At 37.7% G+C, this 23,995-nt stretch overlaps 1 protein-coding gene across 1 annotated transcript in view; it reads right to left on the bottom strand.

The window, feature by feature from the left end:
• Window positions 1-23,995, bottom strand: part of ERC2 (ELKS/RAB6-interacting/CAST family member 2) — a 1,004,571-nt gene that overhangs the window by 693,743 nt on the left and 286,833 nt on the right. Inside the window, exon 4 of the mRNA XM_069561579.1 lies at window positions 6,045-6,119. Coding sequence (XP_069417680.1) covers window positions 6,045-6,119 — 75 coding nt within the window. The remainder of the gene's footprint in view (window positions 1-6,044; window positions 6,120-23,995) is intronic.

The raw sequence follows: 23,995 nt of genomic DNA, 5'->3' as shown, positions 1-23,995 counted from the left end.
GCTTGGTAAGCAGTGGTATTTGTAATTCAAATTCATGAGTTATATTCACACAAAATAAACCTGTTTATAGCAGTAATTATAAATTAACAACTTGAACATTTAGAGTCAAACACATATATGAAGAGTTTGAGTAAAAAAAGGTTCATTAAAAAAAAAATCTTCCCTGCTTCTAAATGACAACCATATATCATCCAGAGCTAACATTTAACTTGACATTTTGCTTTTTCTAGCTATCACTTAAAACCCACATTTTTTCCCCTTATTTAAGGAAAATAGTTAGATGGGACAAGGCTTTTTTTTTTAAGCTGAAAGATGAGAAGATGAAGAAATTGCTCAAGAAAAAATAAGCTAAAGGATAATTTCTTATATTGTAAGTTGATAGTGCACATCAAAAACACAGGGCTTTGCAAGTTTAAATGAGTTATGGTCCAGGTTGCTATAAAGGCTTCAGGGCAAGACTTAAAACCCAGGAAAGAAAAAAAGAAAAAAAACAAACAGGGCATATGTTGACTGTAAGGTACATATTTTGGAGGCCCATTTGCAGGGCTGATAACATATACATGTAAAAAGGATGAATCTTACCTTACAGCACAAAGTACAATATTGCAGCTTACTAAAAATATCAGATAGACCTCTTGAGCTCTCATGATCTGCCTCAACCTATTCAAAGATGCAAAACTCAGTGCATAATTTCCAAAGCATGGAAAGAGAAACCAGCTGAACTTAGGAATCATCTTCAGTAAAAGCAGACTGTAAGAGTAGGGAGTCTAAGAACTTCAGAGAAGAAACCTGTGTTCATACCTCAAATGCCAACAGGTAGGACCTTGGGCAGGCTGTTCATTTTCTCTAAAACATGGCTTTTTCATCTGTGAAATTTGGCTACTCATGCTACTCATGGGTTATTACATGTCAGATGCCTCATACCTCGTTCTCCATGAGTGGTTAGTGGTGTTTGAGCTGTAGATGTCACTGGTGATACAGGTAGGATTTTAATTTTTTTCTTGTTGTTAATTCTTCTTAGTAGCCACAAAAACAGCCATGGCCTATTTTCAAGGCCTAAGATCCAACATAATGCCTTAACTAGAAAAACGAAGCTTGACACAAATTTGCAATGAACACATAATCTTGGGAGAAAAAATAATTCTGACTGCCATGTTTTGCCTCATATAAAATAACAGTTCAGAAGATGGGTAACATAAACCTAGGTAGGCCCTTGAGCCAAAGAAAACATTTCAGCCACTTCATGGTATTCCTGACTAGATCCCAGGACTCAAATTATATTCACAGTGGGAAGTGGGATGCATTCAATGGCCAAGGTTTGAAATCAAAATCTTTCCCTTCCTAATTATGTGATGCTGGGAAAAGTTACCAGGTAGTTCTTGCCTTCCCATGCTCCAGTGTATCCCTACCATGCCTGGTGAAACTGAACTGCCTGAATTTGATCAAACACCAAGCTATCTCTTAACGGAAAATTAGCTCAACTACAGGTCAGTCAACCCCATGCAGAAGAACAGCAGACATCTGCCTGAACACAAAGACAAGGCTGGGTTTGTGGATTTAAAATCAAAAGATCAACCTCACCATTAGACGTAGCACTTGAACACAAAGTCATATTCTTTCACTTACTAGCACATCTACGAGGCAGCAACTTGGTCAAGCTCAGTATTGAACTGCTTAGTACTCAGTTTCCATAGAAAAGCTTAGTGGGGATAAATGTTACATAAGAAGAACCACTCGTGACACAAAAAGTGCCACAGCTGATTATGTGACAAGAAACCTAAATAACCACAATCCTCACTTCAGTTGCCACAGAAACACTGCCATATAGTCACATTACACCCCTAGCTTCTTAATCCACTTTAGCTAACAAGTTCACCAGATCAAGTATATTATCTGCAACTCTTACTAAAACCCATGTCACTCATATATCCCATCTGACAAACTGTGCTGAATTTAGCACTAACAAAGTTTGTCTTGATGAATGTCATCTAATTTATTAAGCTAATGGAATTTAGAGAATTTCAAGTTTTTTCTTACAGCCTCAGTTGTTAAATTTTGAGTGAAATTTTATGTTCCATCTCAGTAATTGTTATTATTCTAGGGTTGGTTGTTTTTCCTTTTTTTTTTTTTTTTGCATTTTTTATTTTTTATTTTTTTTTTAGTTTTTTATTTTTTAAATTTTAAAATCTTTAATTCTTACATGCATTCCCAAACATGAACCCCCCTCCCACCTCCCTCAGTCTTCTCCCTATCCCTTCCATCTGTGATTGTTGAAGATGCTGCAGCCACTTTGCTCAGACACACACAAAGGGGCTGTCTGAAAACAGACTTACATGAAGAAACCTAAAATGAGATATTGAATTAGAGAACATGGAATCTGTTAACATCTTTGAGCCCCAGGAGCAAGCTATTCCTGAACAATATCTTATTTTTCCCAGTTATATTCCCAGTCAATACATTTCCTTTAGGCTTTAACCATTTTAAATTAGATTTTCATTCACTTAGAAGTTTTAACTAACAAAGAAAAAAAACAGATTATCTGACAAGTACTGTTGCTACTATAATACATTTTCATTTAAAAAAAAGAAAACACTAGATACAGCTTTATGAATGAATCCAAGAAAGTGAAACTTTTGAATGTCATGTTTATGACATGTCAAATTTATAATAGAAGTAGGTTAAAACACATTCAAGGAATTAAAAGAAAAGAGGGGGAACAAATCATTTACCTACATTTTTAACTGTTCTCCATAAGAGCAGGAAAGGGAAACTCAGTAAAGAATCTTTAGTCACAAAAGCAAGAAAAGGAGGAGCACTGCAACATCTACAGGAACACTAATTTTTCTGAAAGACACCATGTTCTAAGTGCAAACCTGGAACATACCTGCCAGACCAAATCAGGATCAAAATTAACACTTGGAGCTTCCTGCAAGAAGATAAATCACAAATAACTTCATTTACTTGGCTTCCTTTCATATTTATTCAGGTGACTTTAGCCCCCCTGACTGAACTGGCTGACAGCAGTTGTGATGGCTGCAAAAGAACTGCCCCCACTTCGGTGTATGCAGATGGCCCTCCCCCACAGAGATGTCTTTTCACAACTCTAAAAGCCCAGAGAGGTACATAGACATCTACTAGAACTACCAGAATGTGGCTCTAAAAGAGCTCTAATTGGGGCAAGATTTCACAGATTTTCATAACAACTTTCTGAGTTGATGTATATTTTTGGAGAAGATGAAGACTCATAATTTCATCCTCAGTTTCTTTAAGAAGTAAGAGAAAAGTAGCGGTAGCTTCTAAACCCTTAATTCATGTCACCTCTCCAAAACTAAATGTCCAACTGACTCCAGGAACGCTCCTTTTAACTTCAGGTTTTGCCAAGGTAGTATATGACACCTTTATCCAAAGGTGTTTAAATTAAAACACAACCCTGTCTCAAGTTACGCCTATTAGTTTTAAGGGCTAGTTCTATTTGGTAGTCAACCCTAATGCTTATAAAATATGGGTTTCCAATATTCCCTCCCATTTCACAGAAACATAATATACAAAATCAGAAGAGATCACAGCCTTCATCACAACCTTACACACATGACCGAGGAGATGACCTTCTACCAGCTGCCCCCATAACTCAATTTATGCACACTGAGTATAGATGCTAATGGGACCCAGACTTCTCCACTGACAAAACAGAAGGCAGTGCTTTGTAAATTAACAGGCATTCAAAGACAACAGAAGAACTCCAGGCTCAGTTCCCTGACAGTATATTGATTATCAATTGTCCTAAATTGTGTTCTTCTACCAATCAGCATCACTGGCATCCATTTAAATAAAAACAAAACTCCAGACTCAATTTACTGATAACATATGGAATGAATTTGCCCTAAAAGTTATATTTTATAATTTAAAACATATTTTATATGGCCTTCTTTTGTAGATAGCCCAAAGGAGTGTTTTTAATTAACTACTAAATAGTAATACCTATTACTATTTTTTGTTTTCTAATAAAACATATGATGCTAAAAAGAGTAAGCTATGAGCAAACAGACTTTATACTTAAAATCATAAGAAAGCACTAATAGTCTTTGTACAGAGATCTTTAACAGGAAAATGACCACTACTCTGGGAGAGATGCCACTTCTGGTTTCTCCAAAGAGTTCTGAAACACAATCTTTCCTTAAAAAAAAAAAAAAAAAGAATGCTTTGGAAATAGTTTTATATACACCCTCTTCTGTTACTGCGGAGAAGGCAATGGCACCCCACTCCAGTACTCTTGCCTGGAATATCCCATGGACGGAGGAGCCTGGTGGGCTGCAGTCCATGGGGTCACTAGGAGTCGGACACGACTGAGCGACTTCACTTTCACTTTTCACTTTCATGCACTGGAGAAGGAAATGGCAACCCACTCCAGCGTTCTTGCCTGGATAATCCCAGGGACAGGGGAACCTGGTGGGCTGCCATCTATGGGGTCGCACAGAGTCGGATATGATTGAAGTGACTTAGCAGCAGCAGCAGCAGCAGCTTCTATTACTAATTGTGTTGGGACTGGGGAGGTAGGTATGGAGGTAGGTAGAAAGGAGACTGAATGACTCTGCAGAAAACTGAAATAAAATCTTTTGTCTTGTCTTTTTCCTTTTCTATTCTTTTTTTTTAAGCCTTAGCCAAGTTTCAAGTTTGGTTCCAATGTGAAGTGAGGAAGAAATCTCTGTTATGAGATTCTATACTCCCCTACAAGTGTAGAATAGTCAATTTACAAAATAAGTCAAAATTATGCAAATCCAAAAAGAATAGATGAGCCAAGACTAGCAATTATTTTTTAACCCTACTGGCATTTGATCCTTTGATAATATTTTTCAAATCAATTTGCTGCAAATGTATTTATAAGTACCATGAATCATGTAACCTCACTTAGGGGACATAAAGTCTTAAAGTAAATGTTCTACATTATTTCCAAAAAAAAATCCACTTGGATGAAGACATTGTCATTGACTAGGAAAAAAAAAAACAAACTCAAGTTAGACTTGTAATGCCAGAAACTCAGTAGCTTGTATTAGTTTCCTTCCCCCCGGAGTTGGGAATTTTTTGGCAGACAATCCAAAATAATGTGTTCCAAGACAGAAAAATCATTACCCTATCAGGAAGCTTTAGAATTCTTTTGTAGAAAGATAGTGACCAGCAAACTCTCAAATGTTATACTTAGGCATGAAATATTCAAATTGCAAACATTATCATCATGATTTTTTTTCCTCATGGAACTAAAATCAATAATTATTTATTCTTACAAGAAATACTCTACTATTTGCTGCCTTTGGGCAAAAACTGAAAGTAAAAGACTTCAAATCTTTATAAACTGACAAAGCAACTGGGTTTCATAGATTGGTTTCTTAAAGGCTCAGTCATCATTATATACTACATTATTCTTTAAATGCCCTAAATCCATCCAGGAGGATCTTTGCTTCTTTTAAATATCTCTATGCTCCCCCAGTTAAATAGAGTACTTTGTATTTAATAATTATTAATTTCAGACTTAGGAGAAAATACTGAAGTCATAAGAAAGTTATTATTCTTTGAAAAGTAAATTTTGCTGATAGCATAATTTTACTTATTTAACACCCCCATTGCACAAAAAACAACTGATCTTTGCCAAATCTTAGTTTCTCAAGGTGTCTTTTCATTGTCATGTGAATGGAGAGAAGAAAAAAGAATTATTCTAGTTTTAGAAATTTACTTTTAAAGCACACACAAAACCTCCGTTAGGGTTGAAAGCACTGGCTATGCTCTGGAAATGAAGCCAGCTCCTTTCTGCCAAAGGATACTTGAGCCCTTTATTCTTTTGCCCAGAAAAAGCATCCTCATTAAAGAGCCAATAAATTAAATATACCCGAGAAGGCAAAAAAAATAAAAATAAAAAATCCAGAAGAAAAGCACCCATCAGGGTGCCTAAGGAAAACACAACTGTCCACTTCATGCGTTTGTGTTAGTCACCATCAAGTTTAGAACAAACTCCGAGGAAACAGCTGTTTTTGAAAAATGTGAACAGCTCCTACCTTCATTTCAATGACAGTCTGAAGAGCCTTCGTCTTGGCTGGCTCCGGCTGAAGTTGGCTCCTTCGGTGTAATTCCTGGGGAGGAACACGATAGAAATAAGCCTGACGGTTCATCCTTCCCTTACACCATGACTTATGCCCAGGTACCACTCAGCCCACCCGGTCCAGGCTCACAGTGTACAGACATAAACAAGCCACAGGTGCCTCTTCCCCCACCCTTGTTAGCATCCCTGCTGCCTGGAGCTTGCGATCCGGTGAAAAGCTCCTGGCACATGCGCTATTTCTGAAACTTCCATCAATAATTAATGTCAACTGTGACAAAGCCAGCAAGTAATCATAATCCAAATACTGTTCAACGCTGGGGCTGTTGCCCAGCCATCAAATCATAATTTACTAAATTACATTACTCTGTGCTCCCGATACAAACACAGCAAGGAAACAGAGGAAAGAAAATGACTAACGTGGTTGCAAATCTGCTGCACGCATGGTATTTTGCTACTGAAGTAGGTTTGAAATGAGCAATTTAAAACATTTTCAGTACAACAGTGTCACTTTTTGCAGTGAATTGGTCTGATGAAACCCTGTGAATCTCTTGCTTGCTAATTTACAGTTTCAATCCTTGCTCAAAATCACATCTGTGTGTGATGTGTTTGTGCATTCATGATGCCAAGAAATTAAAACCTGCATTAATATCAATAGTGTTAGAGGGGAGAAAAAATGGTTAAAGCCAGATATAAACTCAGGAAATTCTTTATAGATAAAAAGCAAAAAAACATAATTACAATTTTAAGCTTCAAGGCTTACTTTTTGTATGTCTCCAAAAAAAAGTCTATCAAGACTAAAAGATAGCCTTGGCAAAAGAGAATAGATAACGTTATTAGGTTCATACTTTACTTTTCTTAATGATAATTATCAATAGTTTTATGAAAGTAGCCAATGACAGGAATAAATAAAAATGCTTACACATGTCAAAATTGTTGGTACAGTTACTCACCTATAGAATAATTTCATTAAGACTTATTTGAATTATATGTCACCTATGAAAGTGAAAGTAAAGTCACTCAGTCATGTCTGATTCTTTGCAACCCTGTGGACTATAGCCCAGCAGGCTCCTCTGCCCATGAGATTCTCCAGGCAAGAATACTGGAGTGGGTTGCCATTTCCTTCTCCAGGGGATCTTCCCAACCCAGGGATCGAACCCAGGTCTCCTGCATTGCAGGCAGACGCTTTAACCTCTGCGCCACCAGGGAAGCCCTATGGATAATGCTAAAAGATTTATTTGCTTCCAGAAAAGTCATTTAACATCAACATGGAATAGTGCTAGATCTTTATGTTCCCCGGGTTGGGAAGATCCCTTGGAGAAGGGAACAGCTACCCACTCTAGTATTCTGGCCTGGAGAATTCCATGGGCTATCCATGGGGTCACAAAGAGGCAGACATGACCGAGTGACTATACACTCCACGGGACCACAAACATTTTTAAAAAGGAAAAGAAAACTCTTGAGTGTTACAGAAGAGGACCAATATAATTTCTGGCTTTATCCAAGTAAAGACATTAAAAATAACCCTACCTCCACCATTACTAACATCTATTATCATCACCATTTCATTAAGAAAGAACATTTCATCAAGAAAGAAATTTTTCAGAACAGAGTCACAGAGAAAAAGATAGTCCTTCCCTGGATTCCAGGGTTAAGAAAACAGGCAACCTTTCACCCATATCCTATTACTTTGTTCTTATTTTCCAGCAGCCCAAGAAGACCATGGTCATGGGCCGTGGTACATATGTCTAGGGACCAGTACTGGGGAATTACTGCTATACCTCCAGACTATAGCATATTTTCTCCTCAAAGGCATCACTGGCACAAATCAGCAGAGCTATGCAAAACTATTTCTCAACCTTGAATTTGAGAAGAATTAGAATTGGTGCTTGGGCGTTATTCAAAATGGTCTCAATATCAATTAGGACATTTTTCCCCCTAAAATATTTCTGTAAGGAATGAGTCCAAGTATTACTGAACCAAGTTTCAGCATATTATCATATACATCACATAAGGAATTCAACCTTCAAAAAAGAAAAAGTCGATTAGCCCTCAACATTACTTCCAAGATTGTTGGAGTTCACTGGATCAATAAAATTTTACAGATGAGAAAACAGAAAGTAAGTAACCTGTCAAAACTGTTCCATAGTAAGTCATAGAAGAAACACGTTTCATAGGTATGTCAACAACTCTGATAACATGTGGTATCAAAAGTATCTTAATGAAAAAAACTGAGAATGAAATTCATAATTTCATACCATAGCCACTAAAGTTTCAGAATAAAAATCATAACATAATTTGAGGAGAGAGGTTAAGCTTGTATAAAACAAACAAAAATAATTGTGAAGCAACTAAGCAACATAACAAAGATAAAAACCATTAGGGTAAAAACATGTTCTGTTAAAATTTCTACCAAGCATGAAAACATTTTTAAGGGCAAATATGCAATAACAAAGCTAAACTTGTAGCAATAGTTTTGCAAAAATAAAAACAGAGTTCTCTTTGCTACGACTATACAAGTCCTACTATCAGTTCAGTTCAGTCACGTCCGACTCTTTGCAACCCCATGAATTGCAGCACGCCAGGCCTCCCTGTCCATCACCATCTCCCGGAGGTCACTCAGACTCATGTCCATCGAGTCAGTGATGCCATCCAGCCATCTCATCCTCGGTCGTCCCCTTCTCCTCCTGCCCCCAATCCCTCCCAGCATCAGTCTTTTCCAATGAGTCAACTCTTTTCATGAGGTGTCCAAAGTACTGGAGTTTCACCCTTAGCACCATTCCTTCCAAAGAAATCCCAGGGTTGATCTCCTTCAGAATGGACTGGTTGGATCTCCTTGCAGTCCAAGGGACTCTCAAGAGTCTTCTCCAACACCACAGTTCAAAAGCATCAATTCTTCGGCGCTCAGCTTTCTTCACAGTCCAACTCTCACATCCATACATGACCACCACTGGAAAAACCATAGCCTTGACTAGATGGACCTTAGTCGGCAAAGTAATGTCTCTGCTTTTGAATATACTATCTAGGTTGATCATAACTTTTCTTCCAAGGAGTAAGTGTCTTTTAATTTCATGGCTTCAGTCACCATCTGCAGTGATTTTGGAGCCCCAAAAAATAAAGTCTGACACTGTTTCCACTGTTTCCCCATCTATTTCCCATGAAGTGATGGGACCAGATGCCATGATCTTCGTTTTCTGAATGTTGAGCTTTAAGCCAATTTTTTCACTCTCCTCTTTTACTTTCATCAAGAGGCTTTTTAGATCCTCTTCACTTTCTGCCATAAGGGTGGTGTCATCTGCATATCTGAGGTTATTGATATTTCTCCCAGCAATCTTGATTCCAGTTTGTATTTCTTCCAGTCCAGCGTTTCTCATGATGTACTCTGCATAAAAGTTAAATAACCAGGGTGACAATACACAGCCTTGACATATTCCTTTTCCTATTTGGAACCAGTCTGTTGTTCCATGTCCAGTTCTAACTGTTGCTTCCTGACCTGCATACAGATTTCTCAAGAGGCAGGTTAGGCGTTCTGGTATTCCCATCTTTTTCAGAATTTTCCACAGTTTATTGTGATCCACACAGTCAAAGGCTTTGGCATAGTCAATAAAGCAGAAATGGATGTTTTTCTGGAACTTTCTTGCTTTTTCCATGATCCAGAGGATGTTGGCAATTTGATCTCTGGATCCTCTGCCTTTTCTAAAACCAGCTTGAACATCAGGAAGTTCACAGTTCATGTATTGCTGAAGCCTGGCTTGGAGAATTTTGAGCATTACTTTACTAGCATGTGAAATGGGTGCAATTGTGCGGTAGTTTGAGCATTCTTTGGCATTGCCTTTCTTTGGGACTGGAATGAAAACTGACCTTTTCCAGTCCTGTGGCCACTGCTGAGTTTTCCAAATTTGCTGGAATATTGAGTGCAGCACTTTCATAGCATCATTTTTTAGGATTTGAAACAGCTCAACTGGAATTCCATCACCTCCACTAGCTTTGTTCATAGTGATGCTTTCTAAGGCCCACTTGACTTCACATTCCAGGATGTCTGGCTCTAGATTAGTGATCACACCATCATGATTATCTGGGTAGTAAAGATCTCTTTTGTACAGTTCTTCTGTGTATTCTTGCCACCTCTTCTTAATATCTTCTGCTTCTGTTAGGGCCATACCATTTCTGTTCTCTATCGAGCCCATCTTTGCATGAAATGTTCCCTTGGTATCTCTAATTTTCTTGAAGAGATCTCTAGTCTTTCCTATTCTGTTCTTTTCCTCTATGTCTTTGCATTGATCTCCGAAGAAGATTTTATCTCTTCTTGCTATTCTCTGGAACTCTGCATTCAGATGCTTATATCTTTCCTTTTCTCCTTTGCTTTTCGCCTCTCTTCTTTTCACAGCTATTTGTAAGGCCTCCCCAGACAGCCATTTTGCTTTTTTGCATTTCTTTTCCATGGGGATGGTCTTGATCCCTGTCTCCTGTACAATGTCATGAATGTCATTCCATAGTTCATCAGGCACTCTATCTATCAGATCTAGGCCCTTAAATCTATTTCTCACTTCCACTGTATAATCATAAGGGATTTGATTTAGGTCATTCAAAAACCAGCCCCCAATCTTCTGTCACTCCTTATAAAAGTAAATAAAATTTCCAATTACCCAAGAACTGTAATTTTCCTATTTTAAACATATTTCAATCAACTCAGACTTCATAGTTTGAGGATCACCTTAATCTTAAGGTATCAGGTAAGTGAAGATTATGAGCCACATGAAAACTTTATGTGAAAGTCACTCAGTTGAGTCCAACTCTTTGCGACCCCATGGACTATACAGTCCATGGAATTCTCCAGGCCAGAATACTGGAGTGGGAAACTTTTCCCTTCTGCAGGCGATCTTTCCAACCCAGGGATCAAACCCAGATCTCCCACATTGCAGACAGATTCTTTACCATCTGAGCCACAGGGAAAACTTTATAGATTGCCTACAAGTCCCATCTCAGCAACTCTATTCATCTCTAAGATTTGGGATCCTTAAAAAGCATACTCTGATTGTAGCAGAAAGGATCAGTTGCCCAATAAAGATTTTGTTCCTCTTCATTAGCGTGGGGCTATTGTTAGGAAATGCCACCACCACCACCCTTGTTTCAGGTGAGACCAGGTGACTTATTTCTGGCCAGTGGAATATGGGTGACAATGAGGAACTCAAGGCCTTAGCAATCTCTCACCCTGTCCGCATCTCTCCCTCTTTTTCTGCCTGCTGCTAAAGGAACACAAGACCCAAGAAGATGGCAGAACCCCAAGAGAAAAGGAACCTGGGTTCCTGAAATGCCATGTGAAAAGTCTATTGAACACCCACATTGGATGGTGGTACACATGAAAAATGAATTTGTATTAAGTTAGTCTCAGTGTTTTCAGCCTTTATATGTAGAGATCCCAGCTCTCTATGCTTTAACTACTGCAAAGTGATTTTAACATGTGAGTGCTGGCCAAATTTTTCTAAACTTAGAGTAAGATGAGTTGGCTGCTGGTGCTCCAACTACCCTTAATCATCTGAAAGATACACCCATTAGGCAATGATCTTAAATAAACTACAGAAGTTCCCCAGGCGCATCTGGGTGCAGGGATGAGGGAAGATAAGATTTTACTTACTCTATTTCCAGTTTTTTAAGGAATCTCCACACTCTTCTCCATAGTAGCTGTACTAGTTTGCATTCCCACCAACAGTGTAAGAGGGTTCCCTTTTCTCCACACCCTCTCCAGCACTTATTGCTTGTAGACTTTTGGATTGCAGCCATTCTGACTGGCATGAAATGGTACTTCATTATGGTTTTGATTTGCATTTCTCTGATAATGTGTGATGTTGAGCATCTTTTCATGTGTTTGCTAGCCATCTGTATGTCTTCTTTGGAGAAATGTCTGTTTAGTTCTTTGGTCCATTTTTTGATTGGGTTGTTTACTTTTCTGGAATTGAGCTGCAGGAGTTGCTTATATATTTTTGAGATTAATTCTTTGTCAGTTGCTTCATTTGCTATTATTTTCTCCCATTCTGAAGGCTGTCTTTTCACCTTGCTTATAGTTTCCTTTGTTGTGCAGAAGCTTTTAATTAGGTCCCATTTGTTTATTTTTTTTTCATTTCCAATATTCTGGGAGGTGAGTCATAGAGGATCCTGCTGTGATTTATGTCGGAGAGTGTTTAGCTATGTTCTCCTCTAGGAGTTTTATAGTTTCTGGTCTTACATTTAGATCTTTAATCTATTTTGAGTTTATTCTTGTGTATGGTGTTAGAAAGTGCTCTAGTTTCATTCTTTTACAAGTGGTTGACCAGTTTTCCCAGCACCAGTTGTTAAAGAGGTTGTCTTTTCTCCATTGTATATTCTTGCCTCCTTTGTCAAAGATAAGGTGTCCAGAGGTGTGTGGATTTATCTCTGGGCTTTCTATTTCGTTCCATTGATCTATATTTCTGTCTTTGTGCCAGTACCAAACTGTATGATGACCGTGGCTTTGTAGTAGAGCCTGAAGTCAGGCAGGTTGATTCCTCCAGTTCCATTCTTCTTTCTCAAGATTGCTTTGGCTATTCAGGGTTTTTTGTATTCCCATACAAATTGTAAAATTCATTGTTCTAGCTCTGTAAAAAATACCACTGGTAGTACTCTATAAGTTTTTAAAGTGAAAGAGGAGAGTGAAAAAGTTGGGTTAAAGCTCAACATTCAGAAAACGAAGATCATGGCATCTGGTCCCATCACTTCATGGGAAATAGATGGGGAAACAGTGTCACACTTTATTTTTCTGAGCTCCAAAATCACTGCAGATGGTGAGTGCAGCCATGAAATTAAAAGGTGCTTACTCCTTGGAAGGAAAGTTATGACCAACCTAGACAGCTTATTAAAAAGCAGAGACATTACTTTGCCAACAAAGGTCCGTCTAGTAAAGGCTATGGTTTTTCCAGGAATCATGTATGGATGTGAGAGTTGGAATATGAAGCAAGCTGAGCACCAAAGAATTGATGCTTTTGAACTGTGGTGTTGGAGACTCTTGACAGTCCCTTGGACTGCAAGGAGATCCAACCAGTCTATCCTAAAGAAGATCAGTCCTGGGTGTTCACTGGAAGGACTGATGGTGAAGCTGAAACTCCAATACTTTGGCCACCTCATGCAAAGAGTTGACTCATTGGAAAAGACTCTGATGGTGGGAGGGATTGGAGGCAGGAGGATAAGGGGATGACAGAGGATGAGATGGTTGGATGGCATCACCAACTCAATGGACATGAGTTTGAGTAAGCTCTGGGAGTTGGTGATGGACAGGGAGGCTTGGCGTGCTGCAATTCATAGGGTTGCAAAGAGTCGGACATGACTGAGCGACTGAAATGAACTGAACTGAACCGATAAGTTTTTAAATGACAATATTGAAACATTAAGTTCAGCAGTTCCTATGCTTTTCTGGGTCACTGATTTCTGTAAGAATCAGTCAGAAGGTATGGATTATCCCCAGAAATTGATACAGAAGCATACACCAACAAAATGCTATATCATTTCAGCTGGTTCACAGGACCTAGTCCAGCATCCAAGAAGTTCATCTTTGAGCCATACTACAGGCTAAAAACCACTTAATGAGAAAAACGTGCACTTCGTGGAGATGGACAGTCAGGACCCTGTCCAGTCCTAGCCTGAGACCTTGGTCATGTTCCCCTTTCTTACGAGTAAAAGAAGCTTTATGAGTGAGTTTCTATTGGCCTTGCAGATCTGAGAACATCCAGATTTTCAATAGCAGCTGATTCCGAAAAGTTGGTCTCTGGTGGATAGTTCTAATCACACCCATTCTCATTTCAAAATCAATAAAAAGAAGAAAATTGGCTATTTCACTGTGACACTGATACTGAGATTATTTTTCTATAATCTAATGACTAGGCTGGCCTTAGCTGGTATAAAACTGCCAGCTCCTCCAGGTGATCAACATGGAAATATAACAAGAACCCAGAATTTTGAGCATGAAATCTCAAGTGGTTCATCAGAATGACATTTCTTGGCAGTTAATGAGAATCTAAAGTCTAGTGAGTTAATCTGGATGGACACTAGCATCCAAGATGAGCCTGACAGGATAATGTCTGCACATACCATATACTTTCTTTGGCAAACAAAAAAAAATTTGAAACTTAACTTTCTATCCAAAAGTAATTTATTATTTATATCTGGACTTTCCACCTTACCATTCTGGTAATCCACTGCCGTGTAAAAAATCACCCCAAATTTAGTGGTGTCCAATCATCACCATTTTATTATGCTCATGAATTCTGGGTCAGAAACTCATAACAGGCAGAGCAAGGAAGGCTGATTTTTTAAAGTATGGTATTAGAGCGTTAAAACAGCTGCAGCTGGTGGATCCATTTCCAAGATGGCTTCTTCACCCATATGTCTTCTTGGCTAGAAAATGACTTGAAGGCCAGGTTTACCTGAAATTCTAAATCTGAGCAACTATATATGGCCTCTCCGTGTGACTTGACTTCCTCACAGCATGGCAGCCCCAGTGTCCTCCAACCTCTTATACTGAAGTGCAAAGATTCCAAGAAATAAGCCAGAGACTTCATGGCATTTTATTATCTACCCCCAGAAGTCCCATGAAAGCATTTACAAGCATTCTCAAATTTCAAGGAAGGGTGCAGAATATTCTGAAGCTGTATCTTTTAATTGCCACTTCTAAGGAATAAAACCAGTTGGAGAAACCAACAGGAAAGAAACTCAATAATCTCAACATCAGCTCATCAGTCTTAAGAAACAGCAGATTCATACATACAAAAAACAATTTGATATAAAGGATATAGATAATATAGCAGTAAACCAAGCAGAAAAACATCCCAGCCCCTCTGTTTTTTCACTTCAAATTCCAATAGAAGAAAGGCATAACAGTTTAAAAAGGTGACGAAAACAGTGTGTCATAAGTGTTGTAAAAATAAGTCACGAAGGTGCAGCAGGACCTTTGAGAGCTGAGCCATTTTAAATTGGGTGATTAGGGAAAGTTTCAGGAAAAAGTGAAATATGAACAAAAATCTAAAGGAAATGAGGGTACCAGTTATGCAGATACTCCAGGCAGAGGTAATAAAGAGCAAATGCTTGTGTACCTGCCTACAACTACATAAGGGATAGGGAAGTGGTAGGTCAGAGTTCAGGGGTAGGGGATGATGGGAAGATAGGTATATATTTAGAGTCCACTGTATTGATACTAGTTTCACTCTGAGGAAAATGGGGAACCACTGGAAGTTTCTGGGAAAAGACAAACCATGATATGGATATGATGCACATTCTTAAAGGATTCCTCCAGCTGCTGAACTGAAGTGTGGTTTTGGATTGAGGAGGGAGGTAAGAGAAAAATCACAGGGCCTAGTAGAAGAAACTGGAAAAAACCCAGCAACAGACAAAAGAATCTTGGACTACAATGACAGAGTAAAGGCTATAGCAATGAATTAAGTTTGGATATGCTTTGAAAGTGAAGCTCACTTGATTTCATGATAGACTGCCTGGGACTAGAGAAAGAGAAAAGTAAAGTGTGGCTTCAAGGCATACCAAGACAGAGAAGACTAGGGACAAGTGGGAGTTACAGGAATCAAAAGCTGGGTTTTGCATGTGTTAAGTCTGTGATGCTATTAGACATTCAGGTGGAGATGCTAAGCAGGCAGTTGAATAGATAAGCTGGATTTGAAGGGACAAGTAAAAGCTACAATTACAAATTTGATATCAGTGAATACATAGCACTTAATGCTAGGAGCCTAGATAAAATCAACTAGGGACTAAGCATAGAGAAGAGAGGAGAAATCATAGGACTGAGCCCAGGGGCAATCCAACATTAAGGGGTCTCAGAAATGAGGAGGAACCAGCAAAGAAGACTGAGGAAAAAATACCAAGAGAGGTAGGAAGAGAACAAGGAGAGTAGTATCCTGGAAATCAAGTGGAGAAAATAAACACAGGATGTAGGAATGATTGCCTTATCAACTGCTGCTGAGCAGTTAATAGAATGAGGTCAGAGGAATGGTCATATGACTCAGCAACACATAGGACATTAATAACCTTGACTAGAGAAGCTTTGGTGGATAGTGTGAGTAAAAATTGACTGAAATGTGCTGTGGGAGAATGGAAGGGGAAAAAAAAGACCTTTAGGCTGTAAGATTTACTCAGGCTATTATATTGCACAATTATTTACTGATCATTTATTTCATCAAAACTCTGTTTTAGATTTGTACATCCATGTTCACAGAAGCATTATCAGAAGAGCCAAAAGGTGGAAGCAACTGAACTATCTTCCAACAGATGGATGAATAATCAAATATGGTGTATATATATACATTGTATTACTCAGCTTTAAAAGGATATAAGATGATTCATCCACCTATTACAACTTGGATGAAATTTGAGGATATTATGCTTAGTGAAATAAAGCAGTTCCAAAAAGCAAATACTGTATGATCTCATTTATAAGAGCCATCAACAACAGTCAAACTCATAGAAACAAAAAGTAGACTGATCATTGCCAGGGACTGAGGGCAGGGGAAATGCAGAGTTGTTTAACGGGTATAGAGATTCGATTTTGCAAAATGGAAAAGCTCTGGAGATCGGTTGCACAACAATGTGGATATACTTAATACTACTGAACTGTACACTTAAGGACAGTTAAAGTGGCAAATTTTATGCTGCAGGTACTTCTATTTATAAAAAATTTTTAAGCCAGAAATACAACAGAAACTAAGCCCCTTCACCTAAGTCAACCTTCACCATTTCCACACTTCTAGAGAGAAACCATCATCTAAAGTTGGTGTCTATCCTTCTCATGCATGTTCTATGCATTTATGACATATGAATGTCCTCATAAATAGTGAAATCTAACAAAAGAATACATTGTTTTCTCATTTACATAAATGACAGCTGTCCGCACTGTACAAAGCTTTGAATTTTAGTTTCTAATCTCAATAATATTTATGACTTCAGAATTTGTATGTGTAAATATGTTTTCTATTATTTTTCTATTAACAATTTTACAGTAAACTTTCTAGTACATGAGAAAGACTCTTTTTTTTGCAATCTTTATACTCTTAAATGCACAATAATTATGTTCTTTCTGAAACACTCTGTTTCATCTGCTTAGAATAATCCTCTACCCTTTTCATCTCTTTATCAGTAGAAATCGGCAGACTACAGCCCATCAGCCCACCATCTATCTTGGTAAATAAAGTTTTACTGAAATACTATTATATCCATTCACTTACATACTGTGTATGGTTGCTTTCATATGGTTTCATTTCCCGGCAGAGTTGAGCAGTTATAACAGAGACAAAATGGCCTCACAAAGCAAGAAATATTTCAAATCCTATCTGGCCTTTTATAGAAAGCTTGTCAACCTCTAGTCTAGAATATCTTCAAAAACAGGGAGGGGACATATGTATACACTGTTGTATGACAGAAACCAACATTGTAAAGCAATTATTCTCCAATTTAAAATAAATTAAATAAATTAAAAATAATCAACCTAGCAATCTCAGAAATAAAAGAAACACCAAATCTTTGTGTGGTAGTTTAAAATATGTTCACAAATTTTTTATATTCCCTTTATAAGATGAAGCTTAAATATCTTAACGTGTAGTGCCTGAAGACGGGACTTAATAACTCAGTTCCAACAAAAAGAATACAGTAGAAGTAACAAGTATGACTTCTGAGGCTTCATCATAAAAGACATCATGGCATTCGTCTTGCTTACATTCTTGGGTCACTCACTCTGGGAGAAGCCAGCTATCACGCCATAAGGAGATTTAACCTGAAACCTATAGAGAGGCCCATACAACATGAAACTGAGGCCTCCTGCCAACAGTCAGATGAATGAATCATCATAGAAATGGACTGACCAAACTTAGTGAAGCCTTCAGATGCCTGCGGCCTTACAGAGCAGCTTGACTGCAACTTCATGAGTTACTCTGGAGACAGAAACAATAAGTTAAGTGACTCCAATAATTCTTATTGCAAAATTAAGGCTTAAATCAAAGAAAATGGGGAAAAGGGCCATTTGTGACCTAAATCAAATCCCTATGATTAGATAGTGAGGTGACAACTAGATTCAAAAGCTTAGATCTGGTAGACAGAGTAACTGAAGAAATATGGATGGAGGTTCGTAACACTATACAGGAGGTGATGATCAAAACCATCCCTCAAAAAAAGAAATGCAAGAAGGCAAAGTGGTTGTCTGAGGAAGCCTCACAAATAGCTGAGAGAAGAGAAGCTAAAAGCAAAGGAGAAAGGAAAAGATATACACAACTGACTGCAGAGTTCCAGAGAATAGCAAGGAGAGATAAGAAGCCTTCTTAAGTGAACAATGCAAAGAAACAGAGCAAAATGATAGAATGGGAAAGACTAGATATCTTGTCAAGAAAATTGGAGATATCAAGGGTACACTTCATGTAAAGATGGGCACAATAAAAGACATAAAGATCAAAGACTTAACCAAAGCAGAAAAGATTAAGAAGAGGTGGAAAGAATACAAAGAACTATATTAAAAAAAAAAAAAAAAGGTCATATTGACCCAGATAATCATGATGCTGTGGTCACTCATCTAGAGCCAGATATCCTGGAATGCAAAGTCAAGTGGGCCTTAGGAGGCATTACCATGAACAAAGCTAGTGGAGGTGATGGAATTCCAGTTGAGCTAGTGCAAATCCTAAAAGATGATGCTGTTAAAGTGTTCCACTCAATATGCCAGCAAATTTGGAAAACTCAGTAGTGGCCACAGGACTGGAAAAGGTCAGTTTTCATTCCAATACCAAATAAAGACATGGCCAAAGAATGTTATGCTCATTTCACATGTTAACAAGGTAATGCTCAAAATCCTTCAAGTTAGGCTTCAACAATACATGAACCAAGAACTTTCAAATGTACAAGCCGGGTTTAGAAAAAGTAGAGGAACCAACATCCATTGGGTCACTGAAAAAGCAAGGGAATTCCAGACAAACATCTACTTCTGCTTCATTGACTATGCTAAAGCCTTTGACTATGTGGGTCACAACAAATTGTGGAAAATTCTTAAAGAAATGGGAATAACAGATCACTTTACCTGTCTCCTAATAAACCTGTATGCAGGTCAAGAAGCAAAAATTAGAACCAGACATGAAACAACAGACAAGTTCAAAACTGGGAAAGTAGATAAGGCTGTATATTGTCACCCTGCTTAATCAACTTATATGCAGAGTACATCATGTGAAATGCTGGGGCTGTATATTTTCACTCTGCTTATTTAACTTATATGTAGAGTACATCATGTGAAATGCTGGGCTAGATGAATAACAAGCTGGAATCAAGATTGCCAGGAGAAATATCAACCTCAGATATGCAGATGGTTCCACTCTAATGGCAAAAAAAGTGTAGAGGAACTAAAAAGCCTCTTGATGAGGGTGAAAAAGAGTGAAAAAGCTGGCTTAAAATTCAACATTCAAAAACCTAAGATCATGACACTCAGTCCCATCCAGTCCCAGTCCCATCACATCCAGTCCCACGGCATATAGATGGGGAAAAAGTGAAACAGTGACAGACTTTATTTTCTTGGCCCCCAAAATAACCACAGATGGTGACTGCAGACACAAAATTAAAAGACACTTGCTCCTTGAAATGAAAGCTATGACAAACCTAAACATAATAAGAAGCAGAGACATCACTTTGTTGACAAAGGTCCATATAGTAAAAACTATGGTTTTTCCAATAGTATTGTATGGATATGAGAGTTCTACCATAAGGAAGGTTGAGGGCCAAAGAATTGATGCTTTTGAGCTGTGAAGCTGGAGAAGACTCTTAAGAGTCGCTTGGACAGCAAGGTGATAAAACCAGTCAATCCTAAAGGAAATCAGTGTTAGTCACTCAGTTGTATCCAACTGTTTGCAACACCATGGACTATAGCCCACCAGGCTCCTCTGTCCATGGAATTCTCCTTCTAAGAATACTGAAGTGGTAGCCATTCCTTTTTCCAGGGATCTTCCTGACCCAGGGATTGAACTCAAGTCTCCTGCATTGCAGGCAGATTCTTCACCATCTGAGCCACCCCCAGAGAAGGGAATGGCTACTCATTCCAGTGTGAATATATTGTTACATGGCAAAAGGTGCTTTCCAAATACAATTAAGATTATAGATATTACGATAGGAAGATTATCCCAGATAATCTGAACACAACCTAATCACATGAGCACATTGAAAGCTCAGAAGTTACTCTAACTGGAGGCAGAATTCAACAGTACATTAAAAGGATCATGCACTAAGATAAAGTGTGATCTATTCCAGGGAAGCAAGGATGGATCAATTTCCAAAAATTAATCAATGTGATACACCACATTAACAAACTGAAGACTAAAAATTGTGTGATCATCTCAACAAATGCAGAAAAATCATATGGCAAAATTCAACATCTATTTATAATAACAATTCTCAAGAAAGTTGGTGTTACAGAAACATACTCCAACATAATAAAATCTGTATATGACAAACCCACAGTAAACATAATACTCAGATAAAAGATGGAAGCATTCCCTTTAGGTGAGGAACAAGATAAAGATGCCCACTTTCACCACTTTTACTCAATGTAGTATCAGAAGTCTTTCTTAGGCAAGAAACATAATACTGAAAATCCTAACCACAGAAAGCAACAAAGAAATAAAGGGAATTCAAATTACGAAGAAACAAGTAAAACACTGTAGATGACATGATACTATACATAGAAAATCTTAAATCCAAAACACTGTAAGAATAAATGAATTCAATAAAATTGAAGATTACAAAATATATAGAAATCTGATGCATTTCTATACATTAACTATCAGAAAGAGAATTAATGAAAAAATCTCATTTACAATTGCATCAAAAAGAATGAAGTTATTAAAAATAACCTAAAAAAAGAGGGAGATGACTTATAAAACTCCTTAGAAAACTGTAAGACTATGATGAAAGAAAGTGATGACGACACAAGCAGATGGAAAGAGACACCATGCTCATAGACTGGTCAAATTAAAACTGTTAAAATGACATACTACCAAACGCAATCTGCAGATCAATGCAATCCCTACCAAAATACTAGTGGCATCTTCTCACAGACCTGCAATGAATATTCCTAAGATTTATATGAAAACATTAAAGTCTCTGAAACACCAAAGCAATAGACAGAAAGAACGAAGTATCATGTTCCCTGATTTCAAACTAAACTGCAAAGCTATGGTAATCAAAACAGCATTTTACTGGCACAAGAACAGTAATATAAATTAATGGAATGCAATAGAGAGTACAGAAATAAATCCATGCTTATATGATCAGTTAATTTATGACAAAGGAAACAAGAATATACAATGGGGAAAAGGCAGTCTTGTAAATAATGTGGCAAAAACTGGACAACTACATGCAAAAGAATCAAATTGGACTACTTTCTCACATCATATACAAAAACAAACTCAAATGGATTGAAGACTTAAATATAAGACCTGAAACCATAAAACTCCAAGAAGAAAATATAGGCAGTACACTCTTTGATATTCATCTTATCTATATATATTTACATATATATTTTGCTTTGTCTTCTCAGACAAGGAAAACAAGGGCAAAAATAATCAAATGTGACTATGTTAAACTAAAAAGCTTTTGCACAGCAAGGACACTGTCAAGAAAACAAAAAGGCCACCTACTGAATGGGAGAAGATATTTGCACATGATATATCTGTTAAGATAGTAATATCCAAAATATACAAAGAACTTATATAATTCAACATCCAAAAAACAACTCAATTTAAAAATGGGCAGAAGACTTGATTAGACACTTTTTCAAAGAAGACATGCAGATGGCCAACAGACACATGAAAAGATACTCACTAATCACCAGAGAATTGCAAATTAAAACCACAAGGAGCCATCATCTCACTCCTGTCAGGATGGCTATCAACAAAAAGAAAATACGTAACAAAAGTGAAAATGTGAACAGGAGGAAATTCTTGTGCACTGCTAGTAGAAATGGAAACTGGGGCAATCATTAGGGAAATAGTATAGAGATCACCCGAAAATTAAAAATAGAACTGCCATATGACCCAGCAATTTCACTTGTGGATATTTACTCCCCCCCAATAAAAAGCAAAAACACTAATTCAAAGAGATATATGCACCCTAATGTTCATTGCAACATTATTTACAATAGCCAGGATATTAAAGTAACCAGTGTCCGGCAATAGATGAATGGATAAAGAAAATGAGGAATATATACACAATGGAATGTTAGCAAAAAAAAAAAAAAGGTGAAATCTTGCCATTTTCAACAATATAGATGGACCTAAAAGGTACTGTGCTTAACTGAAATAAGTGAGACAGAGATGAACCCATTTGATCTCACTTATATGTGGAATCTCAAAAACAAAACCAAGACACTCATAGATACAGAGAATAAGGGGTGGTTGTCAGAGGGGAAGTGGGCAGGGGTGGAAGCAAAATAGGTAAAGGGAATTAAAGATATAATAGCCTGCGATAGACCATAATAGAAAAGATTACCTAAACAGAATGCATTTATGTGTATAACTGACTGACTTTGCTGTATAGCACAACACTATAAATCAATTATACTTCAATTAAAAATAAGAATAAGTTTAATATATTTTTAAAAAGTCTAAACCTCCATTTATAAAATAAACCACAGGGATATAGTATACAGCAAAAAGAATATGATCAATAATATAGCAATAACTTGATACGGGGACAGATGGTTAGTAGACTTTCTGCAGATATCATTTCATAGTGTATACAAATGTCAAATTACTGTGTAGTACACCTGAAGCTGAACATTATATTTACTATTTTTAAAAAGAGAAAAGAAAGAAAATCAAGCCTGAGCCTTCAGCAAACTCTTGGGAGTCAACTGTGCCCCAGAATCTGCCTCACTTGATGCCAGGAGGCTGGGCTTCTATAACTGCTCGAGTTAATCACTGTGTGGTGGCTGCCTGGACACTTCTGGAAGGAAGGAAGTTCAGCAAGTCTAGTCACATGAAGGCAAAGATCACAGGTGTGAGTTTTGGCAGCACCACCCACAGCTACTGGAAGATGGCCACAGTGGCTTAGTAAATAGGATGCCAGGGAGTCTAGGTCAGGCAAAATTACCATGTGCTATAGTTCATGATTCAGAAGTTACACACAGAACTCCAGCTTTGGTGTGAACCAACATGGAGAGAATAAGATGTGATTCCATTTCTTTTAGTCTAGATAACTGGTAACTGGCTTTAAAACTCTGAGCAGTATAAGCTTGTTTTGTTCCCAAACAAAATTTTCCATTATACAGACACACACAGATGATAAAATTAATTGAGCATCTACTATGTTTCAGTGTGACAGGTCTTAGAGATAGGGAGGAAGTAAAACAGATTGGTCCCTGTCATCATGAGGCTTAATATCTGGTATGATAGGCAGAAGAAATATGAAAAGAAACAGATTACAAACTGCAAGTATATACAGAAGGTAAGAACTACACAAACAATAGCAATAAGTTGATACTGAGATGGATAAAATGAGGGAGGAGACTCTATGATCCAGATATTTGCTGAATATGTGGTCAGATTTCTAATTCTTTAGCTCTGAATTGTAGTATTAGTTAAGGTAACTTTCTTTTTCCCTGTTATCATCCCTCTTAATTTTAATCTAGTGATTAGGAAAGGCCTCCCAGAATGGGGAACATTCAAGCCAAGACCTGGTGGATGAGCAGGAGCCAGCCATTAAAACACTTGTTGGGAGAGAGGCTAAGATAGAGAACAAAGAAGTAAAAAAAAAGTGGGGTCTATTCTGATTGCTGGGGTGAGAGGAGAGGAAAGGCCTGGAGCCCCTCCACTCCATTGTGGGGATCCTTGAAGTACTTCTAGGAACTCCAGGGCTCCCCAAAACACCAGTTAAGAGCCA

The sequence above is a fragment of the Ovis canadensis genome, chromosome 19, assembly GCF_042477335.2.
Source record: "Ovis canadensis isolate MfBH-ARS-UI-01 breed Bighorn chromosome 19, ARS-UI_OviCan_v2, whole genome shotgun sequence".
In the NCBI taxonomy this organism is placed as follows: Eukaryota; Metazoa; Chordata; class Mammalia; order Artiodactyla; family Bovidae; genus Ovis; species Ovis canadensis.
This window is presented reverse-complemented; position numbering and strand designations above follow the sequence as displayed.